The sequence below is a fragment of the Lissotriton helveticus genome, chromosome 11 (genome assembly GCF_964261635.1).
Source record: "Lissotriton helveticus chromosome 11, aLisHel1.1, whole genome shotgun sequence".
Taxonomy (NCBI): Eukaryota; Metazoa; Chordata; class Amphibia; order Caudata; family Salamandridae; genus Lissotriton; species Lissotriton helveticus.
This window is the reverse complement of record NC_136072.1, coordinates 11,632,241-11,653,818: the sequence shown is the minus strand read 5'-3', so window position 1 is coordinate 11,653,818 and position 21,578 is coordinate 11,632,241. Positions and strand designations below refer to the sequence as shown.

General features: G+C 42.7%; 1 protein-coding gene and 1 long non-coding RNA gene across 7 annotated transcripts in view; one reads left to right on the top strand and one right to left on the bottom strand.

The window, feature by feature from the left end:
* Positions 1 to 21,578, top strand: part of LOC144791849 (putative cation-transporting ATPase 13A4) — a 652,319-nt gene that overhangs the window by 339,242 nt on the left and 291,499 nt on the right. Inside the window, exon 16 of the mRNA XM_078666632.1 lies at positions 18,503 to 18,659. Within this exon, the coding sequence (XP_078522758.1) occupies positions 18,503 to 18,659 (157 nt within the window). The remainder of the gene's footprint in view (positions 1 to 18,502; positions 18,660 to 21,578) is intronic.
* Positions 1 to 21,578, bottom strand: part of LOC144791847 (uncharacterized) — a 198,565-nt gene that overhangs the window by 60,437 nt on the left and 116,550 nt on the right. For 3 of the 6 annotated variants that reach the window (XR_013602477.1, XR_013602476.1, XR_013602480.1), the window contains one exon: positions 18,485 to 18,650. The exons of 2 other annotated variants lie outside the window; for them this stretch is intronic. This is a non-coding gene — a long non-coding RNA (uncharacterized LOC144791847). Of the gene's footprint in view, positions 1 to 17,841; positions 17,933 to 18,484; positions 18,651 to 21,578 lie in introns of all 6 variants that reach the window. One more of the 6 variants, XR_013602478.1, reaches the window with a different exon arrangement.

Genomic DNA, 21,578 nt, shown 5'->3' with positions numbered 1-21,578 from the left:
GATACATGTGAAGCGTCTGCTGGAGGATTTTCACATGCACAAATCTGACTTAATTAGAATCGTTTTCGCTAATTCCTTTAATGCTTCAGGGTGACTGCCCAATGACGTCAGCGTCAGTCATGCATGTGACAATAGGGTGATGTAAAATAAGCGTTCCACATGGGACACAGTCCCAGAAATATGTGAAATACGATGACATGGGGGTTCCCCGTACTGGAGCACCAGAGCTGTTTTCATTCAGACATGCATCTTCTCGCCCGCCCTGCATAACGATAAAAAAAATTTCCAAGAATACAAACCTGTCACGTCCACTAAGGAATGAGAATCAGGCTCCAAGCAAGTAATCTGCATAAACCTCTATTAAAATGAATTGCAATCAATGCGAGTTTGGGTGTGTAATACCTCTCAAAGCTCTTGAACAATGGCATTTAGATGCCAGATTTACGTTGGTGGCGACCTCGACTGCAGAAGCTGTACGTTCGAGAAGTGTGAAGACGGCAGCGAGCAATGGCGCTATCTTTATTATCGTCGGTTTGTGGGTCTCACCGTAGCGTGCTAGTAACTAGGGTTGTGTGAGTTGTTATGCCGCGCTACTACCCCTAGAGGGAGGCCAGTGGTGGGGGTGGGTGGGGGAGTTTTATCGGCTTCGAAACCCGCAATGTGACCACTGGACCTTGGAGAACTGAAAGAGACATCAGACCCCGCTCGTACCAAATGCAGTCTGCAGATAATGATGAAAGGTGGCAGCAGGGGCCACGGGCAGTCTAGGACACGAGATGGAACAATGAAGAGGCAGAATTTTGGGGGTAGAAAGACACTAAACCACTGGATAAGAAGAATGCGAGCGAGGGGAGAACACGAAAGACAATTAGAGACAGAGAGGAAGGACAGTGGTGGGAAAATAGAGAGAGAGAGAAGTAGAGAGAAAGACACATTGCGACAAGGGAAGAATAAGATCGAGAAACAGATCGAGCTAGACAGTCGCGCTGAGAGTAGAGAGAGAAAGAAAGAGTGAAAAAAAGCAAGAGAGCAAATGGAAGAGACACAGGACAGAAAAAGCGAGGCATAGAGAGAAAGAGACGACGAAGGAGTGAGAAGCGGAGTGCGAGCGAGGGGAGGAGAAGTGTGGCAGGCAAATGCGTGGAGGGAAGCCGGATGGGGGCGGGAGAGCCTGGTGGGGGGGCGGGAATGCGAGCGAGGGGAGGAGAAGTGGGTGGTGGGAAAATAGAGAGAGAGAGAAGTAGAGAGAAATACACATTGCGACAAGGGAAGCATAAGATCGAGAAATAGATCGAGCTAGACAGTCGCGCTGAGAGTAGAGAGAGAAAGAAAGAGTGAAAAAAAGCGGGAGAGCAAATGGAAGAGACACAGGACAGAAAAAGCGAGGCATAGAGAGAAAGACGACGAGGGAGGGAGAAGCGGAGTGCGAGCGAGGGGAGGAGAAGTGTGGCAGGCAGATGCGCGGAGGGAAGCCGGATGGGGGCGTGAGAGCCTGGTGGGGGGGCGGGAATGCGAGCGAGGGGAGGAGAAGTGTGGCAGGGAGATGCGCGTGCTTGTGTGGTCACGTGACCCGCTTTTGTGGTCACGTGACTCACATGCACTTTGAGAAAACCGCAGTGGTTTGACGAGTCGATCAAGCCCTTGAATTTTCGCCTATTACATTCGCAAGCGAATGATAATAGGCGAAACCTAAAAACGATTCCAGAGTCGGGCACTGTTATTCAAAGGGAATACACAGGGGGCGGCCAGGGAAATAATCAGGGAGAACAAGCCTCTTTCCCATTCTACAACGAGGCATCATGTATGCTCTGTAAACGCGGGGTGGACAGGGAAATAATCAGGGAGAACAAGCCTCTTTCCCATTCTACAACGAGGCATCATGTACGCTCTGTAAACGCGGGCGGCCAGGGAAATATTCAGGGATAATTTAACAAGCCTCTTTCACATTTTACAAAGAGGCATGAAGGACGGTAATTAACTGTCTGACGTTCTTGCAGAGACAAGCTAAAAAACGAGTTCACAGCAGTCCCTGGACACAGCGCTCACAAGACACAGTCAGAGCATTATTGCTGTGTGGACTTGCAGGTTGTGAGAGGGCACAGAACGAGCCACAATAATACTGTTGCAAGGCCCTGCACAGGGGGCAGCCAGGGCCTCATTGAGGAAGTTGTACACAATGTGAATGCATGCTAAGTGAAAAATATACTGCAAAATACAAATTACAACAGGGCGGACATGCTTGCAGAGGGAAACAAATAGCCCTGCTCTGACCCCTCGCTGTAATTAGCCAAAAAACAACAACACATTTAAAATATGTACAACACATCACAGGATCAACAAGGGGGCAGGCACTCAACCAAAAACATGCACATTTAAATAACACTCATTAAACTTCACATTACAGGCACACTACATTACACATTAAGACAGGGGAAAGACAGGAAAACAAAAACAGGAGGAATTAGTGAAACAAAAAAAGGAAGATTTACATAACACTCCTTACACTTCTAACAAAAAATACCACTACATTACACGTTGCCATAGGGGGCGGACAAGAACACAAAAAACAGGAGGATTTAAATAAGCAGCATTTACATTACAAAAAGAGGCATTAGGTATAGTAATTGACAGCGCTTTACGCTACTTGATGCTGCCGCATTTACATTACAAAAAGAGGCATAATGTATAGTAATTGACGGCGCTTTACGCTACTTGATGCTGCTTTGCTATATGGAAAATATAACCACACTTACTTGATGCTGCCGCATTTACATTACAAAAAGAGGCATAATGTATAGTAATTGACGGCGCTTTACGATACATGATGCTGCTTTGCTTTGTGGAAAATATAACCACACTTACCCATGATCAAAAACATAACTAAGGACATTTAAAAGGACATTATTTCTTTACAACGCTAACACCCCCTAACAACGTTGTTCAGACACAAAGGTTTGAGCGTTCTCTCTTTATAATAGTAGTATACATATTGCTTTTCAAAAACACACACCTTTAACGTACTCTACTCAGAACACCCACTGTACTACTTTTTTTTTTTATTTCCACACTCTTATATAGCGCAAACTACACCTGAATCGGCTATCACAGCGCTTTACATAGCACCAGTTACGTTACATGAGGACACACCTTCATTTTTTTTAAAGGCACGGGGAGATTACGTGATTTGCCCAGAATCACAGATTGTCACGCCTCATTCATTACACTTTCAGAACATATCCAAACCACACATAGCCTACTACAAAAAGGTGCACAACATAAACATTCTAGGACAAATACAATATTGCAAAACACAATACAAATTAGCATAAATATCATTACACTTTTTACAAATATTACAATCACTTTCTTACAATGGTGAAGAGGAAGACACAACTTTCAAGGGCAACATATAAAACACGGGCACAAAGGAATAAGCGCATACGACTAACACAAGAACAGGATCACAACCACTTAACAAACATTGCTAATCCATACACTTCTCAGCTTTCACAGCCAATTCAGCACAACAGTGACTAGCCATCAACGTCCACTACTATACCTCATACTTCCACTTTACAAACTTTAACAAGAGAAGCTCAAACACAACTTACAGACCAACCTTTACTTATGCTTCCAATAACAGTACATAGCCTCAAATCAGCATTCAACTACAACCCACTTATTGACTACATGAACAATGCAGATGTTATAATTGGAAACATGGACAGTGTCTGTAACAAGTGCTATGCACAGAAATGGAAGGCGGAACCTAAAGGCCTTTGTTGCTTATCAGTAAAGGTCAATATTAATAACATACAAGAACCACCTCCAATCATTAAACAACTACATGATGGCACTCACCCACTTTCAAATCATTTCTTAACAAACACACGCAGTTACAATACTCTATTCCAAATGACATCCTTTGGTGCAAATGAAGTCAAAGAAGGCAATTTCATGCCTACTTTTAAAATACATGGACAGTTATACCATTTAATTGGCAGCATGCTTCCACAAGAAGGAAAGTCCCCACAATTTCTACAAATATATTTCCTTTCCGCAATGCAACAAGTTGATGCACGATCACACATGATCCCAAACTTAAACCGACAGCTAATTGAAGAACTACAAACCACATTGCACACTCATAACACGTACATTAGGTCACTTAAATACAACTATGAGATGCATTCACATGATGAAGATTTTAAAATTATCATCCACGCTGATCAACGCCCTCCAAATACACATCCAGGGAGATATAATGCACCAACAACTGATGAAGTTGCAGTTCTTTTAGTTAATGAAAACAATGGCCCACGCGACATTGTCTTACATACACGAGAAGGAATATTACGTAAAGTCTCCGAATTGCATAGATCATATGACCCCTTACAATATCCCATTCTATTCCCGAGAGGTGAAGATGGTTATTGTCTAAACATACCACTAGCAAACTGCGGTAAGAACAAAAATGTTACATGCATGCAATACTATGCCTATACTCTAATGGTTAGATCCACAACTTTCAATACCTTACATTGGTTTCGAAATCTGTTTAATCAATATATTGTTGATATGATGGCAAAAATGATCACCGAAAGGCTCGACTTCATATGCCGCAATCAAACAAAACTACATAAACTTAAAAGATGCACTCAATCAAGATCAGCACCTTCACACTTCGGATATTGGACAGCACGTCATTTTACCCGCTACCTTCACTGGCTCGCCCAGGTACATGCACGAAAAGACACAAGATGCAATGACATACGTTAGGCACTATGGGAGACCTGATTTGTTCATCACCTTCACATGCAATCCAGAGTGGCCAGAAATTAAAAAAGAATTATTTCCTAAACAAAGATCATGCGATAGACATGACATCATTGCACGTGTATTCAATTTAAAAGTGAAAGCACTCATGAAAATATTAATGCAAAAACATATCTTTGGCTATGCCAAAGCTAACATATTTACCATTGAATGGCAAAAGAATGGACTGCCACACGTGCACATCCTATTGTGGCTTGAACCTAAAATACAAGCAGACGAAGTAGATCTCATTATATCCGCTGAGCTACCAGATCCTGTCAATGATGAACAACTATTTTTGATTGTTAAAAAGAACATGTTGCATGGCCCATGTGTGAACACAACGTTCTATCACCATGTATGAAAAATGGGATTTGTACCAAAAAATACCCACGCCCTCTCACTAATGAAACAGAAACTGGTGTTAATGGTTATCCCATTTACCGTAGAAGGAGCCCACAACAAGGCGGACAGACAATCACAATGACTGTTAGAGGCCAAGAAATTACTGTTGATAATCAGTGGGTGGTTCCATATTCACCTGTACTATGTCGCACTTTCAATGCTCACATTAATAATGAATACTGCCAATCAGTGAAAGCTATTAAATATATTTGCAAATATATCAACACAGGCTCAGATCAAGCAACTGCTACTATTGCAAACAAACATAATGAAATTGAAACATATCTCAATGGCAGGTATATTAGTACTTCAGAGGCTGTTTGGCGCATCCTTCAGCTTAACATTCATGAAAGACATCCGACGGTCACACATCTAGCTGTACATCTGCCAAATGGACAAAGAGTCTATTTTAATGAAAAAACAATGAACCGAGTAGCAGAAAATCCAACACCTACAACACTTACTGCCTTCTTTAAATTGTGTGCCACGGACACTTTTGCAAAAACATTGCTATACCAAGAGGTTCCACAATACTATACCTGGGGAAAACATACTTTTACACGGAGGAAACGTGGAATTGACGTATTAGGTCACCCTGGAGTAAAAAAGGACTCGGTTCTTGGGAGAATGTACACTATTCACCCAAACCAATCTGAGTGCTTCCATTTACGCATTCTTTTACAACATGTTATGGGACCTACAAGCTTTGAAAGTTTTTTAACCGCTCATGGACAATTAATGCCTACCTACCAAGCTGCATGTAAATCACTTAGACTCATTGAAGACGACCAACATTGGAAACATACTTTAAGTGATGCTGCCCTTTCAGATTGCCCAAATCAACTACGCCAATTATTTGTTACTATTCTGATATTCTGTAACCCTTCGGATCCAATGTCTTTATGGGAGGAATACAAAGAACATTTATGTGAAGATATCCTACACAGAAAACAACAAGAAACACATGATGACTCAATACCATTCACTAATGACATCTTTAACCAAGGACTCATAGCAATAGAAGACTCCCTCTATGAACTAAATGAGAAATCTTTAAAAGATTTCAAATTGCCAGAAAGTTATAGAACGATACATAACACTAACAAACACACTCAAATACTACCTTCAAATTATAACATCCATCAATACTTAGAACAACATTTACCAAACTTAGTTCCGGATCAAAATGTTGCATACAACACCATTGTTCAAAGTGTGGAAAGTAAAGAAGGTAAATTCTTCTTCTTAGACACACCGGGAGGAACAGGGAAAACGTACTTAATAAACCTCATACTAGCTAAAATACGCTCTTCAGGACTATTGGCTCTTGCTGTAGCATCTTCGGGAATAGCTGCTACTTTGCTAACTGGTGGGAAAACTGCACATTCAACGTTTAAACTACCTTTAAATGTTTCAGTGGAGAAAGAGTCAACGTGCTCTGTACGCAAAAATGGACCCTTAGGAACACTGCTTCAAAGAGTCTCTCTTATCGTGTGGGACGAATGTACTATGACACACCGCGCACATATAGAATCCGTCAATAGAACTCTACAAGACATTTGAAATGTTAATACCATAATGGGTGGTGTTACTTTTGTGTTTGCTGGAGACTTCAGACAATCTCTTCCTGTTGTTCCAAGAGGAACACGTGCGGACATACTAAAAGCATGCTTAAAAGCATCACAACTCTGGGACTGTGTTCAAACTCTCACATTAGGCACTAACACGAGGACACATTTAGGTGGTGGAGATAGTCACTTTGCTGATCTTCTACTACAACTTGGTAATGGTGAAGTACCTACCAATAACGACAATATTAATATTCACAAATTTGGTACGCCAGTGTCTACCTTACAGGAACTTATACAACATGTATACCCGGACATAGAGCAGATTGCTACAAGGGACTTCCGCTGGATTTGTGAAAGAGCTATAGTTGCACCCAGAAACTCATGTGTCAACCATATCAATGAACACATACTACTTCAAATACCAGGAGAGACAAAAGTCTATAAATCTATTGCAGGCGACGAGGCGTATTACTGGTGTTACTGCCACTCGGACGATTGCAACTTATCAAGGTTGCGAATACGGACTTCCTCATTCCTTACTAAGTCCGTCTAAATCTACTATGTGACTCTTACAACAGGATCCCTTGTATTTCTGTGGATTCTGTTATCATTTACGTATATCTCATATTTTTTCGCCTATGATATTTTGTCGTCTAGAAAAATGATAATACATTCGTCAAGATGATTATGCTTATTTTTCTGTTGAATTGAATCCAGTTACGAGCTTACTTCACTTTCTAATTTTGGTATCATACTATCAACACATAACGTTGTGTCCTCACTTCATTAACAGATTACTAAACACCTTCAAATCACTATTCATGCCTTGATGAAGTCTCTGTGGGAGACGAAACACGTGTTGGCGATTTGTATGCTGGAAAAATCTGTTTATGAACTTTGAATAAAGAAGAATAACAAAAACAACGCTATATGGAGAGGACCCCATTTTTTTTTGATTCTACATTGGATCACTACTTACCCTTATACTGTGTGAATCTCATGCTGTTCCATAGATTTTACTGGTGACAAATGTTAAATTTTCTACCTATGCGACACGCACATAAAGACTGAAATAAGTTTAACAATTTTTGGTGTGCTGTAATTAGAACCTCACCTCATAAGCATTTTACCTACCAATAACGACAATAATAATATTCACAAATTTGGTACGCCAGTGTCTACCTTACAGGAACTTATACAACATGTATACCCGGACATAGAGCAGATTGCTACAAGAGACTTCCACTGGATTTGTGAAAGAGCTATAGTTGCACCCAGAAACTCATGTGTCAACCATATCAATGAACACATACTACTTCAAATACCAGGAGAGACAAAAGTCTATAAATCCATTGATACAGTATTAGAAACTGAAGACGCCGTACATTATCCTCAAGAATTCCTAAATTCACTTAACCCATCCGGACTTCCACCTCATGTACTATAAATGAAAGTTGGGATTCCCATCATGTTATTACGCAACCTACATCCGCCTGATCTATGCAATGGGACACGACTACAAGTTATAAGTCTTTTACTCTATGTCATTAAAGCTACTATTCTCTCTGGCCCTGCCGCGGGACACTTAGCACACATTCCACGCATACCCATGATCCCAAATGATCTACCATTTCAATTTAAGTGCTTGCATTCCCTATTAACATTGCTTTTGCTTCTACTATTAACAAATCTCAAGGACAAACATACAAAGTTATAGGCATTGACTTACGAGAAGACTGTTTCACTCATGGGCAGTTATATGTTGCTCTTTCAAGGTCTGGAAATTTGAAAAACCAATTTATTCTACGTCCACAATCAAATGAAGCCAAAAATGTTGTGTACCGAGAAATATTAAAAGCTTTATAATACTTTTTCACACATTACTTTTCTCCCGCGGACAACGTCGGGACGGGCTGCTAGTTTGTTTCTAAAGATATAATTTATTTTTATAAATTGGTGTTGGATTTTTATTGTGTGTTATGGCTTTTTTATGTATTTTATTTGTTTAAGGCTTTACACACATGTCTCCTAAGTTAGGCCTGCCAGCTGATTTATAGCTACCAAGGTTTGAGCACGGGATTCATTTATTGATACCCAAACTGAACCTTTTCTTGTGTTTGTGGCCCTATTACTAGTGGTAAGTCACTATTTATCACTACTAAAAGTCCACTTTCACTTTCCAACAACGTGCGATCACTCTCTGGGGTCATAAGCCCTAAACGGAGGTGCTGGAGAGCTTGATGAACATGGGGAGTACTCACTAAACAGAGGTACGGCAGAACTCAATAAATATGGAGGTAAAACTAAAAGGAGGTGCTGCAAAGCTCAATGAATGTGGGGGTACTCACTACAGACAGGTGCTGCAGAGCTCAATGAACATGGAGATACTCACTAAAGAGAGGTGCTGCAGGGTTTAATGAACATGGGGGTACTCTTTAAAGAGAGGCAACTAACTTCAATGAACATCCTGTATGCTCTATCCACATCATTTACCATCCACCGGGGGACAACCTCATCTTCACCCAACAACTCATGGACATGATCACAACCAACTCCGGTCATCAAAACTCTCAAATTTTCCTTGGAGATTTTAACCTCCACTGGAACGACCACAATGACGTGTTGGTAAATAGTTTCAAAAACTTCCTCAACGCTCTTGACCTCATCCAAATATGCAATAGCCCCACCCATGACAAGGGCTCTATCCTCGAAAGAGGAATCCACCCAACTGGAATCAATACAACCCTGTGACTGGTCAGACCACCACATTATCACATTCTTCAAACAATGAAAAAGTCAAACTTAACTCAGTTCAACCCACCAAATCCAAGATCTGGAAAAGAGACCTGAAAAAATTCAACCCTAACTCATTACCTCCCTCCAGCTGCAATCTCCTCCTTCCCCCTACCGGCGCCTCAGACGTTCATGCGTTGACTGACCACTACCTCAACACTATGACCACTATAATCAATGGGCAGCCCCCCTACAACTAAAGAGGGTCCCCACTAAGATCTCTAACCCCTGGTACGATGGCAGACTCAACGAAGATAGACGTGCCATACGACTTGCAGAGCGCACCTGGAGATCAGCCCCTTCGGCATTGCACGTTAAAGCTCTTAAGAAAAAGAGAAATGCCTACTTTAGGAAAATCAAACGTTCAAAATCAAACTTCTTTAGCCTCCAGCTAGACCAAGCAAAAAAACGACAGAGGAAACTGTTTGAGCTAATAAAAACACAATCCAAGGAACAGCCCAAACAATCACATAGCTCACTGCTCGATACACCATCCTGTGAAGCCTTCTCAGCCTTCTTTACCCTAAAGACCGACAACACCGATTCACCTTGGTACACTTCTGAACTTAAGGAACTAAAAAGGGTATGCAGAAGATCCGAAAGAAATTGGAGGATTTCCCGTAGTAAGGAAGACAAAACCACACACCTTGAAGCCATTAAAAAATATAAATTAGAAATCAGACGAACCAAAACCTTATACTTCGAGGAAAAAATTCTAACTGCATCCAACTCTTCTAGAGAAATCTTCCAAATAGCAAAATTCCTGGTTGATATCCCCTTGGTTCTTGCTGATCCGAGCACAGCTCAGGCCCGCTGTGAAAGCCAAGCCGAATACTTCCACAGCAAAATACAAAAAATTGCCTCTGCATTTAGCTCACCTAATTTATCCCAAGATACTGGAACCAGCTTATCTAACATCATGACTCCAAAACTAGATGAGTTTCCATTGCTGGACGAGAACTCACTTGCAACCATTATGATGACAATAAAATCCGGATCTCCTACAGACCCTGCCCCTCCCTATCAGTTAGTAAAAATCGAGAACATTATCAAACCTGTCATTCTCAATATATTAAACTCATCTATTTCCACAGGTTCAGTACCTACTGCATGGAAATGTGCTCAGGTTAGGGCTTTGCTGAAGAAATCCACTCTAGATCCAGGGAATATGGCCAATTATCGGCCTATTTCCCTCCTTCCGTGGATCAGCAAACTCCTAGAAAAACATGTCAATTCATCCATTACTCAATTTCTAGAGAACCATCATCTTCTCCATGACTCCCAAGCGGGCTTTCGCCCAAAATTGGGAACTGAGGCGGCCCTCCTGGCGGTAACTGAGCTAGCCAGGAAGCAAATGGATCAAGGCGGCACTGCAGCAATTATGCTGCTTGACCTCAGTGCCGCCTTCGATACTGTTAACACCAATATTCTTCTTCACCGCCTCAATCAGATCGGAATTTCTGGGAAGGCCATGCAGTGGCTCCAGTCATTCCTGGAGAATCGATCTTTTAGGGTAGTTGAGGGTACTACTCATTCCAAAGTTTGGCCCCTGGATCAAGGCGTACCTCAGGGCTCTTCATTGAGCCCTACCCTTTTTAATATTTACATGCAGCCACTAGCCGACATAGTGCTCTCTTTCGGCATAGATATAATAACCTACGCCGATGATACACAGTTAGTTGTATCCATGAATCAAGCAGACCCTTCCCCGTCCAACCTAAGTAACTGTTTGGTAGCGGTAGCTCAATGGATGGCCACCTCACATTTGAAATTAAATGGTGAGAAAACTGAGCTCATGGTGCTGGGTAACCCAACCATTCCCAGCCCTCTGTCAGATTGGCCACCTTGCATGGGGCCCACACCCCAACCGAAATGCCACATAAAGAGCTTAGGCATTTGGCTGGACTCCAACCTTAGCTTTATGCAGCAGGCTACCATTCTTTCTGCCACATGCTTTGGGCTAATGCGCATGTTGAGAAAAGTGCTGCCTCTTCTTCCTTTTGAAGCCCGCAGAATAATGGTTCAAGCCATTATCCTGTCCCGTCTGGATTACGGGAACTCGCTATATCTGGGTGCCCCCGCACTCACAATCAAAAAATTACAGGTGATCCAGAATGCTGCAGCTCGCCTCCTGCTGGGCCTCAACAAACGAGAGTCAGCCACCACCGCCCTGAGGAAACTGCACTGGCTCCCTGTCAAGGCTAGAGTGCTATTTAAATCTCTTTGCTTTATGCACAAAGCTATGTGGAAGAATGCCCCTACTATGATCTGTTCCTTGGCAAAACCCTATCTTCCTCACAGATCCCTAAGATCCAGCACTGCTTTTCTGGCTACGGTTAGTAAAGTCAGACGGACAAGATGGGGCGGACGCTCCTTCTCCTGGAATGCCGCGAAGGAATGGAACTCCCTGCCCACCTCCATTCGCAGTGAACCTAGCCTTCTAAAATTCCGGAAGGCTCTGAAAACGCATCTGTTCATTTAATCTCTTTCCTTTTCAGTATGACGGTACTTAGCGCTACGAGGCCTCCGGGTTGTTTGCGCTTTACAAAACCCGATTAATAATAATAATAATAACATCAGGATTGATCTCCTAAAAGACCTTAGCCTTTACTCTAGTCTACACAGCATAACACCCACTGAAACAAAAAACAATGCCACATGGTCCTCATGGTCCTCATTTAACACCTACTCAGAAGAAACAATTGGCAAACTGCTCAGTACCCTGAAACCTTCTAATCACCTCACAGACCCTCTTCCAGCTAACGCTGTAAAAGACTTCATCCCTCTGCTCCTCCAACTGTGGACCAAAATTGTCAACAGCTCACTTCAACAAGGACTTATCCCTGACTCCCTCAAAGTGGGTCAAGTCACACCTATTATCAAGAAACCAACAGCTGACCCCACAGACCTGAACAACTACCGTCCTATTTCCAATATCCCCACCCTGGCCAAACTATTGGAAAAATGCGTACAACTCCAGTTAACAAAACACATTGAACAGTTTGACCCCCTCAACCCTCATCAATCAGGCTTCTGATCAGGTCACAGCACAGAGACAGCTATGACACACATAATTGATGACACCCTCCAAATCCTAGATCAGAACGATACCTGCCTCCTCATCTTACTTGATCTCTCCTCAGCATTTGACACTGTCAAACACAAAAACTTACTCGAGCTGTTAAATACCAGAATGGGTCTATCAGGGACCGTTCTCAAGTGGTTTACCTCCTTTCTGCATAACAGATCACAGAAATTCAAGAGCAACAACTTGATGTCCTCACCTATGCCTGTTACATTAGGCGTCCCACAAGGCGCTTCCCTATCCCCAACACTGTTCAACCTATTCATGGAGCCTCTCTCCACCTTGTTACAAGCATCCAATGTACACTTTCATATGTATGCCGACGACACCCAGCTCTATCTCAAACTTCAATCCCCCGAAGACATCAATTTGCTGAACTCAACACTCAGAAACACCCAAACATGGCTGGCCGAAAATCACCTCAAACTTAATGCTCTGAAAACTGAGTTCCTTCTGATCACACCTCCCACAAAAATCTCCACCACTCAAACATGGCTTAAACACCTAACTGCACTCAACATCCAACCTACCATCGTGGACTCCGCGAAATCCCTTGGCATAACACTGGACACCAACCTCAATATGCAACATCATATCAGCAGGGCAATAAAGGGAGCTAACTTCCAAATAAATACTCTGAGGAAACTTAAACCTTTTCTCCCAGCTAAAGACTTCCAAACTGCAGTACAAGCCCTAGTCATTCCTCGGATAGACTACGGAAACGTTGCCCTCTGCGGAATCCCCCTATCAACAACCGCACCCCTAAAAGCTTCACTGAACTCTGCTGCGAGACTCATCACTGGATCAAAAAAACACTCACATATCTCCTTGAGATCCCTGAATTGGCTGCCTTTCGAAGCCAGAATCCATTTGAAAATCGCCTGTATGACTCACAGGGCTGTACACCATAACTCACCCAGCTACCTCACTCAGAAGCTGACCATCTCAGGTGGCTCAAGAAATACTAGAAGCACAAAAATCTTCTACTGAAACCTCGAAGATTCCGGAAGGAAAAAACTTATAAACGATCCTTTTCAGGAATGGCACCCAGGATCTGGAACTCACTCCCCCCAGAAACCAGACTTATCTCCTCCACTGCATTTTTCAAGAAGGAAGTAAAAGCTATCCTCATGGCTAAATTCACTTGAACATTGTCCCTGGATATGTTTACACCTTTGTATTATCTGTATCTGTTTGAGTTAGTATGCACCCGATGTAACTTCCCCCCCTTTAGATGCCCTTTTATTTACCTTCGTTTATTCTGTGATCAGAGATTTTGTTCAATACCTGCTTGTTTTTATTATCCCTTGCTTTTATTTTTTGTAAAGTGCTCTGATATCTGCAGAGATCTTGTTTGCGCTGTATAAAACTCTCAAAATAAAAAATAAAATAAAACATGAGGGTACTCACTAAAGAGAAGCACTGCAGAGCTCAATAAACATTGGGGTACTTACTAAAGAGAAGCGCTGTAGAGGTCAATGAACATTGGGGTACTCACTAAAGAGAGGTGCTGTAGAGCTCAATGAACACTGGGGTACTCACTAGAGATGCTGCAGAGCACCATTACAGACCAAAACCTAATGCCCTGGGCAGCATGAAGCCGCCAAATGGTTTAGCAAAGACCTTAAAAACATTAAACTCCAAGTAAGCCAAGCCGAGAGGAAGTGGACGAAAACCTACAGAGCACAAGATAAATTTGACTACACAACTAATCTCCATTAGTACAAGGCGGTTATACTGGAGGCTAAGAGAGCCTTCTTCACGAACAGGGTACTCGAATCCAATAATGGTTCAAAAGGAATCTTCAAGAAAGTAAAATAACGTTCTAATCCTAGCTGCATGACCCCGTCCTTTGCGCCTAGTCAGGTACTTTGCAATGACCTGAACTCCTTTTTCTTAGATAAAATAAAGAAAATTCAAAATTCCATTACCCCCACTAACTGTGGCTCCCGCAACAACGGGATATCCCCAATCCTTGTGCCCTTAACTCCCTCCCCCTGATGGACAAAAAATGTTTCTAGGACCTTATAGTTAAGATCAAATCAGGCTCACCCAAGGAGGACTGTCCCATCTATGTCTCAAAAGCAATCTATCGCTCCTTCCCTGATATCTTTCTTAAATTTCTGAACCACTCACTTTCCCTTAATGTTGTTCCACTTGCCTTTAAAGAGCAGTGGTCGATCCACTTCAGAAAAATCAAGGCATAGATCCCAATAAATTGGAGAATTATAGACCTATTTCTCTCCTCCTATTCCCGGCGAAAGTGCTGGAGACCCATGTGGCTATTTGACTTAGCTCCTTTCTGGAAACGACTATATTCTTGGACAGCCATCAGGCCGGTTTTCGTCCCGCACATTCAACCAAAGCAGTGATTCTATCAGTACCGGACGACCTCAAGGGTCAGGCTGACATGGGTCACACTCAGGCCCTGATCCTCCTTGACCTGTCTGCGGCATTTGACACCATGAAGCACAACATTTTGCTGGAGCGCATTGCTGCAGCAGGTCTCAGGGGCTCTGCTCTAGCCTGGATCCGTTAATTTTTGGAAGCCCGTAAACAGTCAGTGTGGCTATCACCATTCAAATCCTCAATGAAAGACCTGAACTGTGGCATTCCTCAGGGCTCCTCCCTTTCGCCTATTCTGTTCAACATCTATATACGCCCCCTGATCTCAGGCCTACGTCAGATGGGTGTAAAAATCTTCAACTATGCAGACGACATGCAGCTTATTTTCACCCTTGACAACTCTGCAGAATCCAAGGACTTCGTCAAGAGGTCCATGCTGTATGTCAAAACTTGGATGAAAATCAACTAAAGCTGAACTCAGAAAAAACTGAGATCATTTTCCCCCACAGTAAACCTGACTGTTGGACTCCCTCTTATCGGGGGACTAGGTTCTCTTTCTTGGGTCCCATGATCTGGAATGCTTTCCCTGCCTCCCTCAGGCTTGAGGGAGACTATCTGCGGTTCAGAAAACTGTTAAAGACTTGGCTCGCCTACAATTAGCTGTCCCAGGCATAAAGCTGCGTTCATTTACTCACTTTCATAGCGCATAGGAACCTGTTGGTGTACGTGTGCTTTATAAATCTCCATTTAACATAACATAACAGAGCGCAATGAACATGGGGTACTCACTAAAGAGAGGTGATTCAGAGCTCAATGAATAGGGGGTACTCCCTAAAGCGAGATCTAGTTGAGCTCAATGAACACGGGGTACTCACTAAAGAGAGGTGCTGCAGCGTGCAATGAACAGGAGGAACTCACTAAAGAGAGGTGCTGGAGAGCTCAATGAATAGAGGGTACTCCCTAAAGTGAGATCTAGTTGAGCTCAATGAACATGGGGTACTCACTAAAGAGAGGTGCTGCAGAGCTCAATGAATATGGGGGTACTCCCTAAAGAGAGATCTAGTTGAGCTCGATGAACATGGGGTACTCACTAAAGAGAGGTGCTGCAGCGTGCAATGAACAGGAGGAACTCACTAAAGAGAGGTGCTGCAGAGCTCAATTAATAGGGGGTACTCCCTAAAGAGATATCTAATTGAGCTCAATGAAAATGGGGTTAAGCATGGGCGGAATTTGCGAATTCGGCAAATTCCGTGAGCCTGCAAAGTTTTTTTTTTGCGAGTTCGCGAAGTTTTTTTACCAGTTCGGGAACGCAACGGTCGCGAACATGTTGTTTCCACTTAACCAACCTGCTCGCGATGCCTTTTTCCTGTTTCAGGTCGCAATGACGTGGTCGCGTTTGCAATTTCCTGTTTCGGGTGGCAATGACTTGTTCGCGTTCGCAGTTTCCTGTTTTTGAGTCACAATGACGTGTTTGCGATCGCGGCGAGCTACCAAAATCTCGCAGCGCACGCAAACAGGGAGGAAAACTCATTAGCGAATGCAGAATCATGGTAAGTCAATGCAGCGCACGCGAGATTGTATTTTTGAAGCGCGAACAAGAAAATTAAATCCGGCAACTCGCGAATTGCGGATTTTTGGGCAATTTCGTGCGATTCGCGGATCGCGAAATTGTCAAAAATTCGCAAATTCCACGAGCGGAATGAATTTTCCGTCCATACTTACATGGGGTACTCACTAAAGAGACGTGCTGTGGAGCTCAATGACTATGGGGTATTCCTTAAGGAGGTGCAGCGGGAGGTCAATGAACATGGGGTACTCACTAAAGAGAGCTGCAGCAGAACTAAAAGGAGCAAGAGCAATGGGGTATTCACAGGGCTGCGCCACCCCCCTCCCCACTCGGGGGGGGGGGGGGGTTGGAGGTGCCGCCGAGCTCTTGGGGGGGGGGGGGGGGGAGAGGTTTTCGGCTGGTTTTGGTACAGGGTCGATTTTGCAGCAATGCAGCAAAACGGCCCTGTAACTAAAACGGCCCCCAAGTGCCCAAAATCGGCCCCCACCCGTGCGGCGCACCGGTGGATTGCCCGGTGCCCACTATGGCCAGTCCGGCTCTGGGTAGTCACCAAAGAGAGGTGCAATGACTGAAAAAAACAAATATTATGGACATTTATGGGATAGAACCATAGCAAGAGGCATCCAGTTCCTTTAACATGTTTGTCTAAGTATGTCCACATGTAGTCATGGCATGAAAAAACAAAACACTTTTATTTTTGATACTGTAATTAAATATGAAAGCAACTATTGACTAATTCCAAGATTCATTGGACCGAGGCATGTATATTGTCATAAATTCAAGGCAATATGTACGTAAATAAGCAGAAAATAATATTGAGTCAAATAGAGACACATAGCCTTAGATGGCATAAAACTCTTAATAGGTCAACATCAAGTTTTGGACGAAATATGGAATGAGTTTGATAAAAACTTGTAAATTAAATATTTTTAACAAATAATACAGTTGGACAAATGAAAAGTTCAACATCCAATTGCACAAATATTTGAGGTGATAGGGAAATCAATACTTGCAGAAAGAAAACAATCAATTTGATGCATTAAAATGTAAAACAAATAAAGATTCCAGGAATGTATTTCCATTTGAACAGCAAGCAAATTAGTACAACATTGTAAGTAAAACAAAGTAAGCATATATAAATTGACGAATGCAGTGAGATTTACAAAATCACTAAAAAGTTTATGAGGAATTATCTTTCTTCAAACAGTGGCCCGTTGATAAAAATGTAATACACATAGAAACCACTGAAAAATGTGCACCTTTTTAAAACAAAGATGTATATGAACGTCTGCTCCTCAGTGGCCTAAGTTTTGCTGTGCCTTTCCACAACCTGCAGAGACTCTAGGTCACCTAGAAAAACAGCAGAGACTCTAGGTCACCTCCACAATCAGCAGAGACTCGAGGTTGCCTCCACATGCAGCAAAGACTATAGATTGCCCCCACAACCAGCAGAGGCTCTGTGTCACCCACACAACCAGCAGAGACTTGAGGTTGCCTCCACAACCAGCAGGGACTCTGTGTCACCTCTATAACAAGCAGAGAATCTAGGTCGCCTCCACAACCAGCAGAGACTCTGTGTCGCCTCTATAACCAACAGAGACTCTAGGCCATCTCCACAACCGGTAGAGATTTTACATCACCTCCAAAGCCGGCAGAGACTCTAGGTCACCTCTACAACTAGCAGAGAAACTAGGTCACCTTCACAACCAGCAGAGACTCTAGGTAACTCCAATTCTAATAATTGATTATGGCTCAAACCTAAGGTAAGTCACCTAGGACATTTGTGCTATGACATAGTATACCTGCATTATCCTGTATGCGTCCTGAACAGCTTATAGTAGCCTGAAAAATCATGAAATAGAAGAAAAGTTAATCTAGCTGTTCAAAATCATCCTGATGTACCTTTTGCTTCGTCCTTAGGTGCCGGTCGAAGGCCTTGCCATTGTGCACCAGTTCCCATTTTCCTCAGGCCTACAGAGGATGTCGGTTGTCACACAGGTGGTTGGAGGCGACCAGTGCATGGTGTTCATGAAAGGAGCACCAGAGAAGGTGATCAGCTTCTGCAGACCTGAGACAGGTATTCAGAGAAAAACAACTCACCACTGAGCATTTCCAACATTAGGAAACATTGTAAAATGTTCTGGTCCTTTCTCCATAAGTAAGCATGATGGGCTCCTGGTGAACATCAATATAAAGTTCCAGAACTCTATGGTGACTTTCAATATTCTTAACACACAGATTTGGGAATATTCCAATTCCTATAATATGTAACCCGATATAAATTGTAAACAGAGATGCAGAGAAATATTGATAATGAAATACTATCCACTGCATGTTCACAGCTGGTGAACAGCATTATTAATAGCAAGAAAAGATAGAAACTTTATGCAAAAATAGTATTGTGAAAAGATAACATCTTGTCAACATATTGCCTTACGGACCTGATACAGTATTTAGTTACAGTTTAGAGTAAGCATTGGCAAAGACAATAGTTCTGGCCAGGGTTAAAAGGTGTGGTGCCAGCATATGACACAAAAATGACAAGGAACAAAATAAAATACTCTGCCACCAAGACATGACACCTGTTTGATTGCAATTATAATTTGAAACTTCAAACAATTTACAGATGCAGGTATTACTAGTGATGTTGTTTTAAATAACACATCTCACTGCTGTACAATGCATTTAATTACTTTTGAATAAGCCAAGAATAGAATCACAGCTACACAAGCAGCAATCAAATCACAGGCAGCTATAAGGTTACAATGTCACTTTACCACACTAAAAAGGGTATGGAAAATAAATAACATCTAACTGGGCCCCTTTTTCAATCAGCCAAATTTAAACAATAATCTCTTACTCATGTGGGTTGATGCTGGATCCTGTGGGGCTAACGTTTTGGTGGATATAAAGCGGTTGAGTCCAGCCGCCTGAGAGAAGCCCACCGCTTGTTTGCAGGCCTGTGCTGATGCCCAGGAGGTGCTGGCACAATGGGAGGCAGGTGTTGGGACCAGCCCGGTGCCGACATGATGTTCAGATTTGGCAGCTGAAAGGCGGAGTAGGCATCCCAGCAGGATCCAGCATCAACACGCATGGGTAAGACATTTTGTTTAAATTTGGCTGATTGAAAAAGAGGACTCACTTGGAATTACCTTGGCGGCACTACAAGTCCCTGCGAGCCACGAGAATGGCCTCGCCACTGGGGAAGGGACTTGAAAAATAACTGTGCACAAGAAATTCAGCTTTTTCATTCTTTACACAAGCGCCACTGAAGAAAGGATGACATAGTGGAGAAGCGTGGCTCAGTGGTTAGAGGCGGCAGACCCGGAAGCTGAGATCGACCGTGGACCAGGGTTCGATTCCCCGCCTCGGCGGGTCTCGGGCTCAAAATTCCACGGACTCGACAATTCTCGCTCTGGTGCCTACTCAACTCACGGGGGTCACACTCTGCGACTCTGGGCAATAGCTTGCTTAATCTCCACTACGGCCCCTCGCGGCGGGATGCCTGGCTTTCACCTTGTGGACACCCTGCAGGGGTTTCTCACAGGGGAATACCAGGACGGGTTCCCTAAGCAAGCGCCGGGACGCTTACGGGCAGCTGTGCGCTCTACAAGTCCAGCACATTTACATTTACATTTCCTGAAACACGTCTGGCTTGCCTCTATGAGGATGCTTGTTTACTAAGGGGATCCTGTTTGCAAGTTGTCGAAATAAAGATGAACTATTTTACTGCCGGTGGCTTCTCTCTAATGGGGGTAACTTTTTTGTGGAGATCTACATACCCATACACTCATTCACCAACAGTCCTATACAGTCACTCATACATGTACTCACTCATCATATGTACTTATACACCTATACATCCTGTTACACACTGCCACTCATCCATAGAGTTACTCACACACATAGTCACTCATGCTAATAAAGAATCAAACATTCATTTACTTGCATATACAGTTATACACACACCACCACACTTACTTCTACAAAAAGTTACACATACTTACTCTATTAAACAATCACTTATAGAAACACATACTTATTTATACATGATCTCTTCCAAACGCTCACTCTCACATATACTAACTTATATACACCAATACTCACATCATCATCAGTGATGTCATTTAAGATGTCATGAGTGATGTCACTGACCATGTCATGAGTGATGTAATATGTAACGTCATCAGCAGTGCATTGCAGGCGCGCAAGTTATAGTTAGCTGAACTAACTATGACGGGGGAATTTCAATGGTTTTGTACAAGTGAAATGTCCAGCTAACTATAACGCCTCTGAAACCTATGGTTTTTTCTGTGATATATATATATATATATACATATATATTTTCAACAACGTTTTATCCCAAGAAAAAACGAATGAGCCGCAACTCCAGCCGCTGTTCTTTTAGACAACAAATGTATTTGCTTCACAGCACAGATGGTTTATATCTGTGCTGTGAAGGAAATAAATCATCAAGAATCAAGATCTAACAGGAACCCGGATGGTGCGCCATAAGCCACGAACTTTCGAGCAGGCGCCAGGACGGGGCAGGTATCGTGAGCCGGCACCCGACTTAATTCCCAACAAGGTGTGGGCCCCTGCGCCACTAGCATATGGAGCACCATCCGGGCTCCCGTTAGGTCTTGATTCTTTGGGTGAGATTTCTAGCCACAACTTAAACTCCTTAGGACTTAGTGACTACTCCCCTTAGATCATTTAGAGGGCTAATGTGACCCCTCTATAACTACTCTTTATCGTGCACCACACTATCACCTATCAAGTGATGAATCAAAGTTTTAAAGAATACATAAATTGTGCTATACATCAAATGATAAAATAATTCACAAAATCATATTTTGCATCTGTGAAAAACACTATACACAAAGTGAACATCAATCATCAACATAAAAACTTTCAATTTCTACAAATTTCCCTCTCTTTTAATGATGGATTTTAACCACAAATCCTTGACGTTTCCTGAAAAATGAGCACACGC